The following is a 14,340-nucleotide window of genomic DNA, read 5'->3' as shown; positions in this document are numbered from 1 at the left end:
TGTTTTTATTTAACTGAACGAGCTTTGTTTTAAACGAGGCCGGAAGGGTGCATTCTGAGCTCTAACAAGGCTTTCACCTCCAAGACAGAATTGCTCATAGCATAAACTCTCTTGGCACCAACACCAGAAACACCGCCATGGGTAGACATGATGATCCCTAGTTTGGAGAACCCCAGGGTAGGGAAGCAAGTATAAGCTCCTAAGCTGGAAGTTCGGCAATGAACGGTTACCATTTAAAGACTTGAGTCAAAAATGAAACTGAATCAGTGAAACCAAAGACCCCAAAATTCAGATTGAAGGAAGGAAAGATTAGCAGCATCTTCACAGGAGCTCACAACTGGATCAAGGCATTTAAACAAGTGAGAAGAGAAATGAGATCTAAGATTTCTGGATTCAAAAGGTGCCTGAATATCAACAACAGAACTGCCCATTTCCAATGCAATGGCTTGAGAAGAACAGATCCCTGCACCGCGCTGTGATTCACGGGGTGCGGTAGCCACAGCAACTCCCACGGAAAGAGCACAACTCTCACCTGGAAGCTTACAGTTTTTAGACTTTTGAAAGGCCGCAACCTGACCAACGGACCAATTAATCCACTGAAACCATGCTTCTGCAGAAGGCTTGCACGACCCCCCAAAAATTTCATTCTGATCAAGCGGAAAAGTGACAGAGATGGCACAGAGAAGTACGCCAACAGAGGCACACGTCTGCTGCTGGACTGGACTATCGATCCTCTTTCAGCAGCGCAGCATGAGAGGCGGCAGCAGTTTTGCACCAGCAGAGTTTTGACTAGAGAGGGCTTTTGACAAGCCTCATCGTCTACCCAGGCCTCCAGATTGGTCCTGTACATTGTTCATGAAGTACTTTGCTCCCTGCTCTCCGTGTAATGGAGAATTTGAGAACGTTTTTGTGGAAAGTGCTTTTTGTCTTTATTACCTTGTTACACTTGCTGAAGGCAAGAACATCACCTGACGCTTGAAACTGAGGTCTTGAAATATACGTCCCTCTGTTCTTGACTCCATGCCGCTCTGCTCACTACTAATGCAATCAACGTCAAAGGCACTGAAACCAAGGCAGCCCTTGTCCAAAGCCCTGGTACCAAATACAAGAGGTCTTTTGGAGGATTTCTCTCCTGCTGGAAATAAGAATGCAGCACTTCGCTTCTGGGAAAAACTGTTATAAATTGACTTGAATCCAAAGCCTACACACAAGAATGCCTTCTCTCCAAAACCAACCATGACCTGCATAAACCATTTAATAAAATCATCCGGTTTAAACTTTGCCTCTTCCAGTTTCTTAAAAGACCAAGATATGGGGGATTAATTACTGATAGTTGTATATTCTTTTTTTCAAGTCATCTGAGCTTCCTGTTGATTAAAAACATGAACCCAAGACATAAGGAAAATGCTTTAAACGGTGCAAGTACACAGAAGGTTTTCCTTGTCTGTCTGTGTATGTGCAATGTCCCAATAAAAAGCTAAAAATAATAAAGACCAATTCAGATGGATTGGTTTATGAACATCCAATTTTGAACGCATACTGACACTCAAGAAAGATCATACACTATTGAATTTACAATTCAGAGAGTCAGTAAGAGGAATCTGAGACCGCAAAAGCGACTCCCTCATTAATATCTTTACATAGAAATAAAAAATACACTGCACGGTCCTTCATGACACTTTCTCAGGAAACACTACAATCTTGTACCTGCGTGCGCGTCATACAACTCCAGCAGGATCCATACACGAAACGTTTCTTTAAAGACCTCTTTCTTTTTCTAATTAAACGTTCAAAGCAAAAGAAATAATACTGCTTTAATGCTATGCAAGTGCAAAGCGCTTCAAAACAAACTGTATTTTATTTATTTTAAAATTTAAAACGTATATCAAGGATTACATAAGATGGCCTACAAACTGCTTTAGGCAGTTATCACGGTCATGATAAACGACTCAACCCTCTGATGCAGAACTGGTTGAAGCTTCTGAGAGGAGAACATCTCAAACTTTCCATCCTGTTCAGACCAGCACTGGGACAAACACACCACAGTCTGTGTCTCCGTGTGACAACTAGTCACTCAGATATTTTAACCAGTTAATGAGCTTACCTGGAATAAATTCATTACTACAAGTTGAATAGCCTTTGAAGATATATTTCTATCTGAGGTTAAAGAGTAGCAAGCATCAAAAATACACTTAAAACTGTATCAATTACTTGAAAAGGAAATCACTGCTATTTATAAAAATGTCACTACGACCAGAACTGACTCAACTAACAGGAAAAAAAAAGGGGTAATTTGTAGTACGCCTGAAAGAAAAATCAAAACGTAAAATAATTTTTTGACTAAAGATTTTTTCCAGTTGTGGTCGTAACATCCATAATCGCAGCTTAAAAAGGCATATAATAGCAACAGTTAAAAAAAAAAAAATCAGCATTATTATTTGATATATATTAATGACAACTGACACTCAACATTTTAACAGCAGACAGACACATTAGTAATAATCCAGAGAACAATTTACAAGCAAGAGCTAAATTAGTCAGATTTCTTCAGAAACTGAGGCCAACCGAGCAGTTACAGGCCTTAACAACAACGCATTAAAAAACTCAAAAAACCTAGAATATTAATCATCTCAAATTGCAACACTTTTGCACTTCACAGTTCCTCTCTGTATTCCTTTTTAGGTGGCTGACTTCCTTTGTTCCTGACTCAAGGAAAAGGATAAGTTTTTGCTTGGGATAGGTCCGCGAGAGACAAAGTAAAAAATAATTTCTCAAAAATTCTGAGATTCAATAGTCAGAAACTTCTCACATCCCCATCCTTATTACCTTAACTAAAACAAAACACTGACATTTCTTTATTTTTCTGTAGTATGATTTAATGAAAGCCGTTTCATCCATTATTTAAAAATAGGGTTTAAAGTCTTTTATAACCAACAGTATTCTGCTCAATATTCCATTCTGAAAGCCCCTCAGTTTGACTTTTTTTTTTTCTTTTTTAAAATTTGGCCCAAATTCTTCTTTCTTCCTTTGAAGGAGTAACTACAGGAACGTAACAGAAACAAAATGTTGTTAAGCATGTTAACTTGAGTGGAAGAGCCACCTTTCCTGCAATACTACTAAGCATTTTAAAAAGTATAATTACCATAAAGATGACAAAACATCAGTTTGTTTTGTAGAAGGGTAGTTTAATGATGAAAGTTTACCAATTCAATTTTCCTTATTTTTCTAGTGCAAAGTTATCCTACTTATCTATGCCACCATTAAATAAACAAGTTACAACTCAAACAGTAGAGAGGGACCAATTTATTTGAATTGAACTTTTAGTTACAAAACCAGAGTGTTACTAGAAGTTACAAACTACAGAAACTTGTTTTCTATTACTGTATTCTACAAGTAGTTTCAATACAAAGAGCTTTTGATCTATAAAACGACAAACAGCTCACTAAAATGAGATCTACAATTTATTATTCTTTCCTCTATGCACATCCACAGTACCTCATCTAACAAGGCTACAGTAACTAGATTATATGCACCTGGAATACAGTATCAAATAAAACAGCCATCTGATCAACCAAAATCATGTGTTCTGGAATAAAATTGGATGCTCTAGTTCAACTATCAAATTAGAAAACAATTAGAAACATGAACAATATTCTCACCATTAAGCATTGTTAAAATAAGGGTTACATATTGCAGTTCTGCTCTCTGTATTTCTATTTGGATTTTCTGCATAACAGGTTATAAGGATTTGCCTACTGCTTGCAAGATCATGCAAGTGTATCAATATGTTGGCATTATATTTTGGATCTTTAAAAAAATGATTTACATTTTTTTTGTTTTGTTTTTGTTTTTGTTTTTTTTTTTTTACTAAAATAGGAAACAGAAATGAAGAAAGTTTTATTCCAGGTGAACTGAAACTACCGCAGTACTTCAACATTACAAAGCTACTAACGTATTTTAGTACAACAGTGCACCCTACAACTTCTCACACTCTAGAACTATGTTAAAACAGAGAAAAAACATTTTGAAAAAGCCATGTGTTCTGTTACTTTTTCCTCAGTTACTACTGGAATGCAGTTGAAATAGACAATCATTGACTTAATGTTAAGTATTTTGGAAAATGAATTTCAGAATACATAAAAATACCCAATTAATATGAAAAATGTAAGCTACCCTACAGGGATGATGAATATGTTGCTGGTGCTCAGGATCGGAAGTAGCATGTACCAGAGGCATTAGTGAACAAGATAATTCTGTTTATTGCAAGAAAATATTCCTTGATCAAATATGTAAAACTATAGGAGAGTGATAACTTCCATAACTTTTCTGTCTGTCTAAATCTATAGGTTTACATCCAGCGTTACCTAACGGAGAATGTTAAAAGCAGCATTTTGCCATATAAAGATAACATTAAATAAATATCAATTGGAAGTACTGCAACAGCTAGCTAAGCAGAAAACCAAAATACCAGCAGGGAAATCAGAAAATTAATTTGGTTCACTAATATGTGACAAACAGTACATAAGAAGAAAAGGGAATTATTTGCCACATGGCCTCTTCTGTTGGCTAACTGCATGTCCACAGGCCACAGCCCCAAACGCGATCTGATCCCTCCTAGCACACATACGTAAAGCCTTACAGCTATCAATGGGAAACTGCACAGGCCCCAAAAGAACATTCACCTCCTCCAAATCCCGAAAATCAAAGTGAGGGATGTCAACTAGGTGACATCTGTATAAAAGCACAGAAATCGCCATATTATGAAAATTTTAAAGGGCAGAAAAGTAATACAGTGTAGTATAAGAAATGAGAAAAAAAAAAAAAAACAAATCCATGAACACTAAAACATCAAGATAATGCAATTTCAGGCACCACTCAAGAGGAAACGATGCAGTTCTTTCTCATTACACATTACAGGAACACACTACTAATATAATTACAGAAGTCATTTATTGTGCTTCTATTGCTTCTTATGAAGGATCCAACTACTGGAAGCTTAAAGGTTAGGTTAGTACTAATTCATACAATGTCATCATTCTTGGCAAACATTTTAAAGAAAGATAAACCTACGACATACACAAATATCAGTGGGGACCCCTCAATACTTGACCAGTGATCTGTGGTTCTTAGAGGAAAGCCAACAGTCAGTGCTTCATCTTGGTCTTTTCCAGGCCTCTCAGATCAAAACAAAGCACTGCGAGTAAAGCCCTGACGACAGAATCCCAACCACAAGCGCCCTCGAGACCGAAGTCACAGTCCCCACAGCAGAACGTTACAGGTATCCTTCCGTGCCCAACACTGCATATCCTTCCAAACGATCAAGTTCGTATGTAAGCCAAAACAAAGTAAACCCCCTCTGAAGCAAAGGCCGCAGGATCAAGTGAGTATCAACAATCTAACATCCGCCCTGATAAATGGAAATAAATCACCATTTGTGAGTATTTAGATTAAATGCCACTTAATCTGACAGACACGCAAATGACTGCACCGTATTTGTACGCTTTCAAGCGATTAGTTCCAAAGACTTCCCTGTAAACACATTTTTTAATATAGTACTCAGTATAAAATTAACTTCTTGGACCTTGAGAGTGTTTTAAAAACTGGGAAGTCACGTTTGGTAAACCAAAACTCCAAATCCCAAAAATAAGGACTTAGGTCTAATCTGACGAAGCCTGTGTCACACAAGTATTTCATGATATGAGAAATAAGACTCTAACAGAACACATAACCTTTCCCTGCTAGCTTTAAAGACAGCATATAGCTTACAGAAACATTTACTATTTAAAAATACTCCCATGGAGATGAATTATTGTTAGGATGTGCCAGGGCTTCTTTAAAATATTTATATTGATGAATTCTAAAATCTAAATCAAACAGAAGAACAGCTGGACAAGGGTTCTTGGTTGTGCAGACCGGCCCAGAGAGATGACAATCTACAACAGCTTCCCCCCCCGCCCCCAAGAGTGGGTTGAGATTCCCATGAATCAAACAAACTGCATCTCTTTTTGATACTTATTGTTAAAACAATTCCCACAACTGTTAGGGCAACACCTTTTTAAAAGCAAAAAAGGTTTAAGTCACGTTTGTGTAGATTTCTTTTTCTGCCCAGCCAAAGGGGCAAATAAATCCATCTGAGCAAACCTGCAACCAAGACTGTAAATAAAGTAACGTGCTATAGGGAGTCTCCCCTGACAACACTGTCAATCACCGGTGCAGGAGCAGAAGCGGACGCCACCTCTTCCCCAGCACAATAAGAAAGAATGCCATTGACTGCTAGAATCATCTTTAAATACGATATTTACATATCACTCATGGATTAAATACTGACTATAATGCCCACTCTGCAAGATCCCATGTGACAAAAAACGAAAACCTCAGAATGCAGTTAGGAAATTACTACAGAGCAGATGAAAAATTAAAAGCTCAAGGGTATTTTACATACATAAAATAAAGACCTCAGTGCTACATAAGCAATAAGCCACAGGTTGTACTCCTATTAACTACAGAGGCTGAGTTTTAACCTTTTAGGATTCACTTTTACGAAATATAGCAGGATTTCAGGGGGAAGGGAAGGAGGCAAGGAAAGAAGAGGAAAAGTATCTTCCTGTAGTTGAGGAGAAAGTAGTATTCCATCTCAAGACATGATACTGTCAAGGAGTTCTTCAGTTTTGCATAGACAACAGAAATTCAAAGAAGCAAGGTGAAGTTTCCAGTGGTCTTATAATATATAAGTCAACTCTTGCCTTTCTCTATAGCTAAAAACACACCATAAACAAAAATGTATTGTTTGCCATATTTAAGAAAAATGTCAGCCTCCTATGAAGACATGTAATTATTAATCTAGTGGCCCAAATTTTATTTCAAAAAATTATTATTCCTAAATGCTAAAATGACACATAAGAAAAACATCCTACAAAAGCAGAAAATTCTGATTGCAGCAAAATTAAAAGTATACAAACTATACTGGAATTGAAACACAACGCACATAGATTTATATAAGCAGATTTGAATCCACAACAAGTAAACGCTGACCATATGCGGGAAAGTGGCTTTTACTTTGCAACTAATGTATCTTTTAATTTATGTCGTCCAGAAGTGAAATGTTAAGTTTTCCCTTTAATAAAAGTATGCTGTTTTTCAGTCCATGTTAGCAAGTAAGGTATATACAGTGGTCTGTATATCACAAACTACAATTCTGTCCTGTAAAGGTATTTTTATTAAGAAAGGAAACCATGATTTTATCCTGCATTTCATGTGTTTGCCCATCCAAACTGCAAGATTTCACTTCATTCCTCTAGGTAACGTTTCAGTTTAGGTACATCCAGGCAAATGTTAGAAGCTGAAGAACTGCATACCCTCCGTGTGACAAATACGTTAGCAAGGCAGATAGCTAAAAATCTATTTTACTGAATCTGTAGAAGAAGGTGGTGTAAGAATTTTATCTTCCACTCTATAATCTTTCCTAGGATGAAAATGGGGACTTCGTGTATTTCGAGGTTTCAGACTCACAGATGAAGGATGAGAAAAATTTCTTCTCACAGAATGCAACCTTGGTTCCTAAAGAGAGGAAAAAATGCAGTTTTGTTTCCTCTACTTAGAGCTGCATCACATTTACTACATTAACAATGCTTTAGCGGAGTGTTACAGTCCATTTTGATGCTGTGTCACCTAGACAGAGTTGGTTCAAAAAGGAAAATCATATTTCCATTATACATACATATACATGAAGGTGACAGTGGTAGGAAACATCTTAATTTGTTTGCAAGTATGAAATTTTAAAATGGGTTCAGATTTAGTTTATTTAGAGAAAAAAAAAAAGTTTTGTTCACTGTTCATGCAGCTTTTCTAAAGTGTGCCAAATCAGTAAAGCAACTGTTACCCTCTTTCAGAAGGAGCGGGGAAAATTATTTTTATATGTTACAGTGCAAAATTATGTAACCAAACCTTTTCTTTCCCATTTTTATATTCCCTGTAACGTAGATTAGAGCAATACATTAAATAAATCTCAAGCTCAGCTTAGCATCAAGCATTTCCAAGAACTGTTTAGTTTATTTCGTGCAATTCCTAAGTATATCATTGCTACCCGACCATTTCCATGAAGTTGGAAGAGTATCCAAGATAGCTTTGAGACCATAGGTATCTCCACACTGTACAAACCACTTTAATTCTAACTTAAGCTATGATTTTGCTGCCTTAAACTTCTTTTAATACGTACACAGTTTCCAGTAATTTTAATAACAAAATGAACAGAGTTAGTAAATTTCTATGAGAATTTATAATGAGGCCTACGCTATCCTTCAGTAGGTAAAATTCATAGATTTATAACACTTCAGTTGGGTAACTGACAGCTGTCCTACCTGTAAACTAACAAACAGGCGACAGACTGTGATTAGGTAACTTGCCAGTGGATGCCAGTAGCTGCTGACAACAAAAGGATGGTACGATTCAGAAAACATGGGCAACTTTTTAGGTGCCGGCAAGACCTGTCTCTAGAAAGTTTGTATTATTCCGTTCCTTCTTCCTACGATCAAGTTCTCTCCCCTTTCTCTTATGCTTTCCCCTTTTATCTCAGTTGCTCTATATCCCATTTGTGGAACACCAATCTGTTTCATTTTGTTTACTTAACCAACGCGAGTTCCTTCATCCCTTTCCACTTCTTAGTACGGCACAGAGCTGCCTCAAAATAACATTTCTATTTTCTAATCCTATATTCTTAGCCAGGCACTTCCAGTTTGCCTGTGTGTTTTTTTTTTTTTCCCCTCCAAACTTACTCAGTACATCTTTTCCCCTCCCTTTCAGCTCTGCAAGAAGTTTCCTAATATTACTAGCTGTAGTTCCTACATCCCTCTCAGGATTTTCAGCCCATCTTAATCTCAAGATTTTAGCCTCTTTCCATCATCTACTAGCTCCAAATCTTGTGCATTTCCTTTCCCACCTCTCAGCTTCCAAAGCCATCTAGTGCCAGTCTCCCTGCCCACTTTAGTTTCCATTATATCAACCTTACACGACTTCAGTCCCAATCTGTTTCTCTTACCCTTTCTTTAGTTTTGACTCCTACAAACCCATATTTTTTCCCTCTCTACGGCCTAGTTCCAACAGGAGGGTAAAAACTGCTCTTAGTGTAACTGACAGAACCCAGACACGGAACAACCTGCAATAAACCTGATGCTGAAAGCGCAAACAGAATCTCAGAAATCTTACCAACGTCTCTAAGGGACAACAGGAAAACTTTTAATATTTTGCAAAATCCAAATTTGGGGATAAATGACACAGAGATCACAATCTGATCAAATAACAAGCCTCTGCTACAAATCACAGGGTTGTTAAAAGGTTTTCCAATAAGAAGGGGACATACATTCTAACATGTACAAAGCATGTATTCTTCCCCAACTTCATCTTATTAAGATACTAGATTTTAAAAGTAAACAAGAAACTAAAAGCAGCACCTTCTTTTGCATAATAAAAATCAGGGGTGAGCACTCACCGCACAATATAACTCCATGAACCCAAATCATTGTAAATCATACAAAATAGGGAGAAAAGGGGAGAAAGTGAGTTGTTAATAAAGGAAGCTAAAACAGTTTCAGAAACAAAAAAATCATACATTAAAGTGCTGAAAATTCCCCTCATAATCGAGGGAAAAATAAATCAAAGGCTCACAGAACTTGGGAAGTCAAACTAGAAAGAAAATAATGATGGAATGAATACATACATGACTATCTCAGGAATGAATGACATGAATTACAAAATTTGTTTTACATTAAGAGAATATGAGGAAATTTACAAACATGCAGCAAGTACATAATATTGCAGACTATGCTGAATTTTATTTTAGCATGTTTTATCATTTACCAATTTGTAAATAGCAAGCATTGCAATGAAACAACTGACCCTAAGTTTCACAACAGGCAGCTGCTAGCTGGTATGTTGATGATGAATCTCGGCCACATGGGAAGGACTGGACAAGAAAATCAGTACAGGTAGACTAGGGCTGCCCAAATGGCTTAATAGTGAATGCTCCACAATGTCTGTCAAGTAAAGAGAGAGAACATACAGATCAGAGAAAGCAAAGGGGAAAAAAAAAAAAAAAGACTAAACTGGAATGAGAACAAACTTTAGAACAGAAAAAGAGGAGCTGGTAAAGAGAACATAGAAGGAAACAATGTGAGAAAAGGCATGCCATCTGCACCTTTCTGTGTTAATATAAAGTTAATGAATATGTATTTATCAGAGTTTAAAATACCCCTTTTACAGGCACTAATTCACATTAGAGATGGTGGCAAGCCTCTTAGTAATCACATTTGAGGACAACTAGAAGTTTTGTATTTATGTTTCTGAGACTTAGGTAACTTTAAGCAAAACATGTGCTGTCTCCATCTTAATTTCATTCCCTGTATAAACGAAAAAAATACTTACCTATATAAAAATGTTGAAAGTTTTAATTGTTTGTTGCAAATAGAATGCCATCAAATAGTACTGTACTAGTATACAATTTCTATGCTTTTCAAAAATAATTACAGCAAGACTTCCCTTTAAAATATCACAGAAAGTTGTGTATATAGCCATGCACGTGTACATACACACATATATGCATTTACATGTATTATGTACACATACACACACACAGAGCACAAATTTTAGCTTATTAGTCTTAACGGCAGAGGAGACTGGAGAGCTCTGAATTCAGTCAGACTTAAAGAACATTCACTACCAAAACACCAAGGTACTAGCCTCAGGCATCAGCACACAGAACGCACATATACACGAACGCTGATATTACAAATTGACTCCTCTAAATTCTGTTCTGACACAGGAGTATCCTAGGAAGTAGAAAAATCAATTTTAAAGCTATTGAAAAGATTGTGGGGAGCAGACCCTGAAGTGGTGACCAAAACAATCTAAGAAAGATACATTTCTATTATTGACAGGTGCCTGTGTTTTGAGAAGTTAGTCAACAAGGTTTTCAGAAAGACCATACGCCTGCTCACTACCCTTGCACTCTCTGTGCTTTTCCTGAACATCTTCAGAAGAAAATGCTAAGCTTAAAAGAAGTACCATAGCTCTGTACTCCAAATTAGTATATAGCACTCACAGTTCACGTTCAAGAACTGGATTAAGGAAAATCGCCAGACTTTGTCATCTAAAACTAGTCTATTGTGAGGACAGGGGTGAAGAACTTGGACAAAGTAAGGTTGATTTGTTTCCCTAAAGCTAAATGACCAAGCTAAAAGAAGAGAGGATATTTCCCCCCGCAGACCTGAAAAGTTTCCAACAGGCAAAGACAACACCATAAGATCCCATACTGTTAATGTTGGCCACACCATTCAGTTGGATACAGACTGTAGGAACAGCAAAAGCTCTTTGAGACTAGAAGCATGCCACCCCTAACAAGTACTCTGCAGTCAGAAAAGATGACTGAGAAGAGGCACAAAAGCCTGAAGCCAAGCAAATAATAACCCCCAAACCACCCACCTATCCACCTCCATGGGCGGGATGGATACTTGTCACACCTTTGCTCGGGTTTGGTAAACTGCAGCTATGGTGCTCAGTTCCCCAGGCCTCACAAAGTCCCCCTCATACGTACACAGTATCCAACAAACATTTAGCAGGCCAATAGTTCAGAACCCAACATAACCATCCACCAAAATAAAATTTAAATCAAAAGTATTTCTCCCAGATCTGGAGCCAGAAAACGTGAATTACAATCTCCCCTCAAGTGGCTGCTGTAACTGTGGACTACACAGATCTTACTATCAAACACAGTCTCATAACTCTCCTCTAGAAGCACTCAAAACATCAATCCCCATATCAGAGTACAATTTTAGATCCAAAACACTGCACAAGATCTGGTGGAGATGGCAAAGAATTCAAGTTTCCTAAAAAACCCAAACGCTACCTAGCAATCCACGCAGTCGTTGAGAATGTCAACTGTATGAGTAAACGTCAACAATTTGCATAGGTGTGCTTAAGATGGAACCACTTCCACATACTCATGAACAAAATCTGCTATAATCCTCCAACTTCTGCAAACACAATGTATCGTTAACAAATACGTGCATAAAGTGCAAAGGATTTAGCATTCTGGATTCAAGCCTTATTTTAAAAACCAAATTTGGATCTAAAAAATGAAATACAGTCAGAAATTACAGAGCATTTTCTTCTAATTTTCATCTTAAAGACTAGCAACACAAAACTATTTAAGTGGTAAAACAGAGAAAATGAAAAATGAATGGCATAAAAATGCCAGAACTGAAGCTTCTTTTGTTATCTGCTGAATGGTTCACAAGAGCGATGAACTGAGCTCCCTTTTTACGTATCCGCACCAGCATTGGAAACGCTGGCTCAGAAACGTGAGAGTTTCTTCTTTAATGAACATTTTGACCCTTTTTCTTGTTCACCTTTGTGACTTTATCACAATATAACTGCAACGCATACTCTGTTTTGAGCTACATTTGAAAGCTGTGAAAGTCCACACAAGCCAAAAATATCTGGATATTGGCTAGACCCATACTACTCTTGCCATATGACTTATATATCCTACTATAAGGTATCTATAAAGTTTATTCCTAATGCAAGTCTGTACAGGAGACAATTAACAAATTACCTTCAAGGTAAGGTCCTTATTTTAGAATGCGTTCTCTCTTACACGGCCACTATTTGGCATTTCTCAAGCAGCAAAGATACATTTGCTGGGATATTTTAAGACTGTCGCCAGCAGGTAGTGTCTTTACACAGCTGAGGAGCAGGTGGTAAGGATGTGACCGCTTGCTCAATGCACACCAGTCTGCTCTCAACACTTGCTCCTTTTTCAATCGTTGCTGAATGTCCAGCCATAGTGACAGACACAATATGAGCTGATCAAATTCATTATGCATGAAATATATCCAAATTCGTTAGGATTAGGTGAAAAAGGTAGATGGAGAATTATATTTCAGACCTACTAACTACTACTAAACTGCTAAAAAATATCAAAACTAGTAGCCATCGTTATCTTGCAATGAATAAATTTATCAGAATTCTCCAAGTCTTTATAAGGGTTTAACCATATTTATGAATCTACTGGAGAACTGATCAGAGCTTTCATAACTTTCAAGTCCATAATTTCCCGTGACGGACTCCAATTAGAAGACTTTTGAGAAGACAAGAAAGAAGGAGCCACAAACACAATGCAGGAATGAACAGGGTTAGCAGTTCTGTGCTTAGTTTAATCAGGCTTAGACCTGCACCGCAAACACGAGCCTTCCTTCCTCTATCCTATTCCAAACCTTGTTCAAGTACGAGGCCGTGTGCAGCTGCTTGATAAACTGGTCTGGGGAACCGATTCAAGTTTAAGTTAGCTCTTTTAGGTGGTGCGGGTGGCAATGAGGCTCCATCTTAAACGCCATCAGTTCCCTGACCTGCCTTGCCATATAGTTGCATGAAAACCTGCGTTAACACAGGAAACGGGCAGCGTGGAAAATGGAAATGGTTTATGCCAGCTTTGGCTGTGTGTGAAACTACTTCTAAAGCTAGGAATAAACATAAAAGACATAATGTAATGAGATAAGTAAGAGTATGGATTTGCAGCTCACTTCCTATGCCACAGTAACCATTCAAATATGGCCTTAACACGCATGTCCTTATTCTACTGTAAATCAACACAGCCTGTATCATTTATCCTGGAGTAAACTACTTTGCCTTTGCTATGAGAAAAGGCATGGTACTGCGACAATTACTGTGGAAGAGGAAGAGCTATCATGCTCTAAATCTATCTTGTAACTTACTTGACACTATCTTGTTCATATAGCCTTGGTCCTAGGAAAGATACAAGTCAAGTTTCAAGGTACAAAAACTTGCTTTCTGTGAAAGGAGTACATGCTACATACACTAAAAAAGTTTCACCGTTAGCAGAAGAAAAAACAAAATGAAGCCCACAAATGATGTCTGACCACACTAGTCGTTGGTTTTCTTCATAGGTGTATATGCCTATACGATTAACATTCCTTTTATTGAGAACTTAATCCAGATGAAATTTATTCTGAAGTTTATAGAACTTTCTTGAATATACATGCTGAGTATGAGGAAAAAGTTATGCTTCTTTCTGATACAATAAGCATGCACTTATTTTTGATTCTGAGACTACAATTGCCAATGTTTTCAGTGTTTTCACACACCACTGAAAGTGGAATGTAAACTGAGAATGATCACTGCACTCTACCAAACCCCTTTCAGGTATATCTTGAGTGTATGAATCACTCAGGATGAGTATTCTTCTGAAGTTCATGTTCAGCTTCTATTTTCTTCTTTTATTGGACTATTTGCAGTTTAATACAAGACAACATAATGTTACAGCACCCTCTA

General features: G+C 37.4%; 1 protein-coding gene across 3 annotated transcripts in view; it reads right to left on the bottom strand.

Annotated features, from left to right (window-relative positions):
- Positions 1 to 3,237: 3,237 nt before the first annotated feature.
- BOLL (boule homolog, RNA binding protein) overlaps positions 3,238 to 14,340 on the bottom strand; it is a 38,064-nt gene continuing 26,961 nt past the window's right edge. For 2 of the 3 annotated variants that reach the window (XM_068948230.1, XM_068948231.1), the window contains exon 11: positions 3,238 to 7,557. In XM_068948230.1, the coding sequence (XP_068804331.1) occupies positions 7,399 to 7,557 (159 nt within the window). In that variant the 3' untranslated portion in view covers positions 3,238 to 7,398. Of the gene's footprint in view, positions 7,558 to 9,891; positions 10,029 to 14,340 lie in introns of all 3 variants that reach the window. The other variant, XR_011141848.1, reaches the window with a different exon arrangement.

Source organism: Struthio camelus, chromosome 6 (assembly GCF_040807025.1).
Source record: "Struthio camelus isolate bStrCam1 chromosome 6, bStrCam1.hap1, whole genome shotgun sequence".
Classification (NCBI taxonomy): Eukaryota; Metazoa; Chordata; class Aves; order Struthioniformes; family Struthionidae; genus Struthio; species Struthio camelus.
Note: the sequence above shows the minus strand (reverse complement) of the source record. Positions and strands in the feature narration are given on the sequence as shown.